This window comes from Pinus tabuliformis, chromosome 3_1 (assembly GCF_031772625.1).
Source record: "Pinus tabuliformis cultivar Carrire ecotype Pingquan chromosome 3_1, CPIR1, whole genome shotgun sequence".
NCBI classification, from domain to species: Eukaryota; Viridiplantae; Streptophyta; class Pinopsida; order Pinales; family Pinaceae; genus Pinus; species Pinus tabuliformis.
This window is the reverse complement of record NC_142301.1, coordinates 50,558,277-50,563,425: the sequence shown is the minus strand read 5'-3', so window position 1 is coordinate 50,563,425 and position 5,149 is coordinate 50,558,277. Positions and strand designations below refer to the sequence as shown.

General features: G+C 40.0%; 1 protein-coding gene across 1 annotated transcript; it reads right to left on the bottom strand.

The window, feature by feature from the left end:
* Nucleotides 1-1,302: 1,302 nt before the first annotated feature.
* LOC149185713 (uncharacterized) lies at nt 1,303-2,259 on the bottom strand. The gene has a single exon (XM_089409115.1). It carries the CDS (start codon nt 2,257-2,259, stop codon nt 1,303-1,305), a length of 957 nt encoding a protein of 318 aa, XP_089265241.1.
* Nucleotides 2,260-5,149: the final 2,890 nt, after the last annotated feature.

Genomic DNA, 5,149 nt, shown 5'->3' with positions numbered 1-5,149 from the left:
AATTGCCATTTTCGGTCAAAAAACATTGTTTTGACTATGGTTGACCATTTTTACTTGTAGATGATGGATGAATGTAATATTTTCATGGCACTTTGATAGGTTTTATCTTTCTTTACTCTTCTAGAAGCTTCTTTGATGTAAATAGTGAATAATTAATGCATGGATGAGTTAGCTAAGTAATAGAGGCAAGTTGTTGGGCTGCCTATTTTCTAGTTCTTAGTTTAGAATTAGTTCAAACTGCTCCTAGGAAGCTGAGCTCGACCCCTAGAGGTGGGGAAAGGAGTTAGATGGTCTAGGAGGTCTATATTATGCTCTCTCCTTCTCATTTTCATGGTTGGACTCTTGTGTAAGGAAGCTTTATTGTATATTGTGCATCTATTTCTGCAATTTAAGGCAAGGAAAGCCAGGGTTTTACAGATATCTTTGAGGATTCTTGTGGATTGATGTGTTGATGGTGTCTTCTCTACATGTTCTTGTAAGTTTGTTTATGTGTTTCACATCTCTCTTATGCTTCTAAATTGGACAGATGAAGTGGTAAAGTTGAATTCATGTTTTAGCATGCTCAGCTTTTTAGTTTGTTCAATTTTAATGTTTTCTACTGTCTAGAGAGGATTCAAAATGTGTGTTTGCCCTCTTTAGCTCCTCCTCTATCATCTCTGATCATCCATCATCAGATTAAAGCATCAGCACTCGCTCCTACCTTGCCCCTTAGATTCCCCTGTGAAAACTGTGCTCAATCCCCGCACCTTGAATTGCACTTCCACCAATTGCCACCAAAACCCCCAAAAATCATCAAATCAAACCCCCTATCAATTTACTAGCCTAAAATCTTTATTTCTATTTGGTCAGCCTAATTATATTATAAGATCTATCAAATCTGACCCGAGAGAGCCTTCTCATACCTCGTAGGGCTAGCTACGAGGTGAAATGGTTTGATGTAGCCTTGAGAGTTTGTCTATCTCAGCCTAGGTGAATTCCAAGCGCTAACATGAACTACCAACTTGCTTGGTAGAATTCAGCAGTAAATCCATCTGGTCTTGGGGCTTTGTTTCTTTTCAAGCCCTTTACTATTTCCTCCACTTCCTCCAGGGTTGTTGCCCTCATCAAGGCTAGATTTTGGTCCCTGGTTACCAGCTTTGGGATTTCGTTGCTTATCCTATCTATGGCCTCTGTTCTATTCCTTTGAGGTTCAGTGATAATACCTTTGAAGTGACCTACAAGCTCCTGTTCCATTTCATCATGCTGGGTTATACGTTGACCTCCCGTATTTTTAATTGAGAAGATCCTATTTCTTTGTCGGTGTTAGATCATGGCTCGATGGAAGAACTTCGTGTTCCTCTCTCCTTCTCTAAGCCAATGTACATGGGATTTTTGTTTCCATAATATCTCTTCCAACTCTCTTCGCTCCTCAAGTTGGCCTACTACTAGTCCTTCTTCTCCACCTCTCTCTTCATTTCTGCCTTCTGATATATTCGCCTGTTGCAGCTCACTCATTTTCTGCTCTAAGCGTTGCTGATCTTTGAATATGTCCCCGAATTCTTCTTTGTTCCATTTTTTTATTTTCCCCCTGAGTTCTTTCAGTTTTAATTGGAATGTTTGCATTTTACTTCTCCCACTTTGACTGCTCGTGGTCCACCATTCTTCAACTTTTGGCAAAAACTGATGGTTCCTGAGCCAAAAGGATTCAAACCTGAACGGTCTTCTTTTGGGGCTCTGCTTAAGGTCAATTTCTAACTTTATTGGCCAGTGATCTGAGCCAACTGCAGGAAGAATCATTGCCTCTATGTATACATCTTTCATCATGATTTGTTCCGAAACTAGGAATCTGTCCAATCTTGAAGCTATTTGATTTGCTCCTCCTCTACAATTGTTCCATGTATGGATACCATTTATTGTTTGAATATCCACCATTCTTTGCTCTGTTATCATGTCTCTAAAGGCTTCCATGTCTTGGTTTGTTCTTCTTAATCCTCCTCTCTTTTCTGCTAAGGACGTGATCATATTGAAATCACCGCCTATTATCCATGGCATCTCTGGGTAAAGTCTTCGAATTGATTTCATATTCTGCAGGAATCCTTTGCATTCAATTGGTGAGTGCAGATCATACACTCCTGATAGGGCTACCCACTCAGTTGACTCGATCAATTTGAACATACTTGAGAGGATCCGCAGGAAGCTAGTTCGATTTTTGAATTGTATTTCCTCAGGGTTCCATAGTATTTCCAAACCTCCTGCGCTGCCTGCCACATCCTGCCCCATTATTTCATACCGAGTATTCCACCTGTTCATTATTTCTTCCATTTTTTGCATGCTAATTTTTGTTTCTTGAACTATCATTATGCTCGGTTTGTATTTTTTCAATCTGTCTCTCAGATGTCTCTGCTTACCCTTGCTGTTAAGACCTCTAATGTTCCAGCTTGTAATTATCATTTAAATAGTTTTGGGGTTTGATGAAATACCTCTGATAAAGGTATTACTCTTCCTAAATTCACCAGCATCTCTCCCACTTCTTGAATTGTTTTGCTCAGTGAGCGTCGTCCTTTTTTTTCATCCTTTGCCAGAACTGCCCATTCCAGAGTTATGAGTCCCTTGCATTTCTATTTGTTCCAGTTTGTTTGCTGCAGATACCCCCACTTTTTCTTTATATTTTTGAAACGCCTCTTTGTATATTTGCTTCTGTTCCTTAGGGATGAATCTTTCATCTAGAAACCTCCATTCCTGCAACAGTTTCCTCATTATGTGCTCCTCTTCTCCTCCTTTCTCTTTATGGGAATCTATCTCCATTTGAATTTGTTCATTTGTCTGTTCCCCCTTCTCTTCTACTCCTCCTTGTGCTGCTTCTCCTTGCCCTGCTCCCTGTTTTTCTATTTCTTTTAATATTTCCATTGGCTCCTCATCACTACCCTCCTCTACCATTTCTACTTCCTCTTCCTTGAGGGCTTTGAACTTGTTTTCCATCTCCAAGGGTATACTTTTGCTGGGTTGTTGTAGCTGGGGTTTACTTTTCCTTGATTTCCTTTTGTTCTGTACTTCTTTGAAACCCTCTTCTTCTCTTCCTGAGTCCTCTGTTGGGGATCTCCCCTTTTCCTTCCTATCCATTGATTCCTCTGTTCTATTTAAAGGGCATTGTCTGTAAAGATGGCCATATTCGTGACATCTTCTACACCGGAACAGAATGTGTTCATAATCCACTGGTTGTTGCAAAACCTCATCATGATACTCCAGTTCGATAAATTCTGGGAGGGGTTTAGTTGTATTCATATACACACATATCCTGGCATGGATGTATATCACCTTCTTTTGGTAGATTCCGCTACTTTCACGAATGATCCTATTGCATTACCTATTCCTTCTAAGATCTCCGGATCCCAAAACTTCATTGGATGTCCAAAGAGTCTGATCCAAACCGGGGCTGCTAACATTTTCTCCGCGTCTGGATTGTATCAGTCTTCCCAGTGTCGAATGAACAGACCAGCATTATTCATGAAGTAGGGTCCTCCCTCGAAAATTCTTTCCTTATCCTCCATGTTAGAGAAAATTACTGTAAAAAACCCCTTGGCACCTAGTTTTAATTCTACATGGCCTTTAGGTTTCCATCTCTGTTGTATCCATTTGAATAAGTCTTTCTTTGACAGCCAAAACCCCACAAACTTGCATATTAAGGCATAATCTCTCATGTAGCTTCTATATTCTTCAAGTTTATTGTTCGTAATCACAAACCTGGGTTTTTTTGTTGCCCTTGGATGGCATTTCCCGCTTAATCTCATCTGCCAGCTGGCTCCCTTTGCAGGGTTCTCTCCGTCGTTTGCCCTCGGCCCATTCCGTGTTCGGTCTCTACTTGATTCCCCTGCTGTCATGTTCTTGTAGGAGGGGATCTCTCCCCTCCCCGCACTTGCTTCCATTACTCCTTCAGATCCCGCTGCTTTCTGCTCACTCTCCTCTACTAATGGTGGTAGATTCCCAACTTGATCCGTCGCAGGCATACTCGGGCTCCCCACGTTTGGTCTTAGCTCCAAAGCTTTCGACAGAGTAGTCTGATCGCACCCTCGCTACCTTTGAAACCCTATCTCCATCCCTGTTCCCTCCGAGTGATTCCAAGATGGTTGTTGTTGTTGCAAGAGTTTAACATCACTATTTTGGATCAACTTGGGAAACAAAATATAGGTGCTGAATTTTTTTCTAGGATTCAAAATGATAATAATGATGTACCTGTAGAAGACAATTTCCGTGGTGAATATCTTTTTGTAGTATCTACTAAATCACCTTGGTTTGTAGATACTTCTAATTATTTAAATACTGGGAAGTTACAATCATATTTATCTCCTCGAGGAAAAGGAAGGTAATCCAAAGTAGTGCATCTTATTCATGGATAAATGAAGAATTGTATAAAACAGGGCCAGATCTGACCATTCGAAGGTGTGTTAAAGAATATGAAGTACCAGCTATATTAAAATCTTGTCATGATGAGCCATGTGGAGGACACTTCATTGACAAAAGAAGTTCCTGCAAATTCATTTTGTTAGGATACTGTTGGCCTTCCCTTTTGAAGGATGCCAAGGAGTATGTTAAGAGATGTGATGGTTGTTAAAGGACGGGGAAACTTGTTCCCTCTGATGAAATGACTCTACAACCTTAGGTACTTATTGAGCCTTTTCAAAAATGGGCTCTAGATTTTGTTGGTCCAACCAATCCACCATCAAGATAGAAAAGGCACATTCTTGTTTGCACTGATTATGTTACAAAATGGGTAGAAGCTAAAGCACTTCCTTTTGCTATTGAAAATGTTGTAGTTTCATTTCTTTTTGAGTATATCTTTACTCATTTTGGTGTCCCAAGGGAAATTATAATAGATCAAGGTACTCAATTCATAACCAAGTTGGTACAGAAGATAATGGAAGAGTACAAAATCAAACATCGAAAGTCCACTCCATATCTTCCTCAAGCAAATAGACAAGTGGAGTCCACTAATAAATTAATTGAAGCAATTCTCACCAAAATTGTGCAACTGCATAGAAGAGACTAGGCATAAAAGCTTCTAGAAGCTTTACAGGCATACTGTACCACATGGAGAAACACTATAGGGCATACTCCCTATGAAATTGTTTATGAGAAGCAATTCATTCTTCCTATTGAGTTTCATGTATTCTTC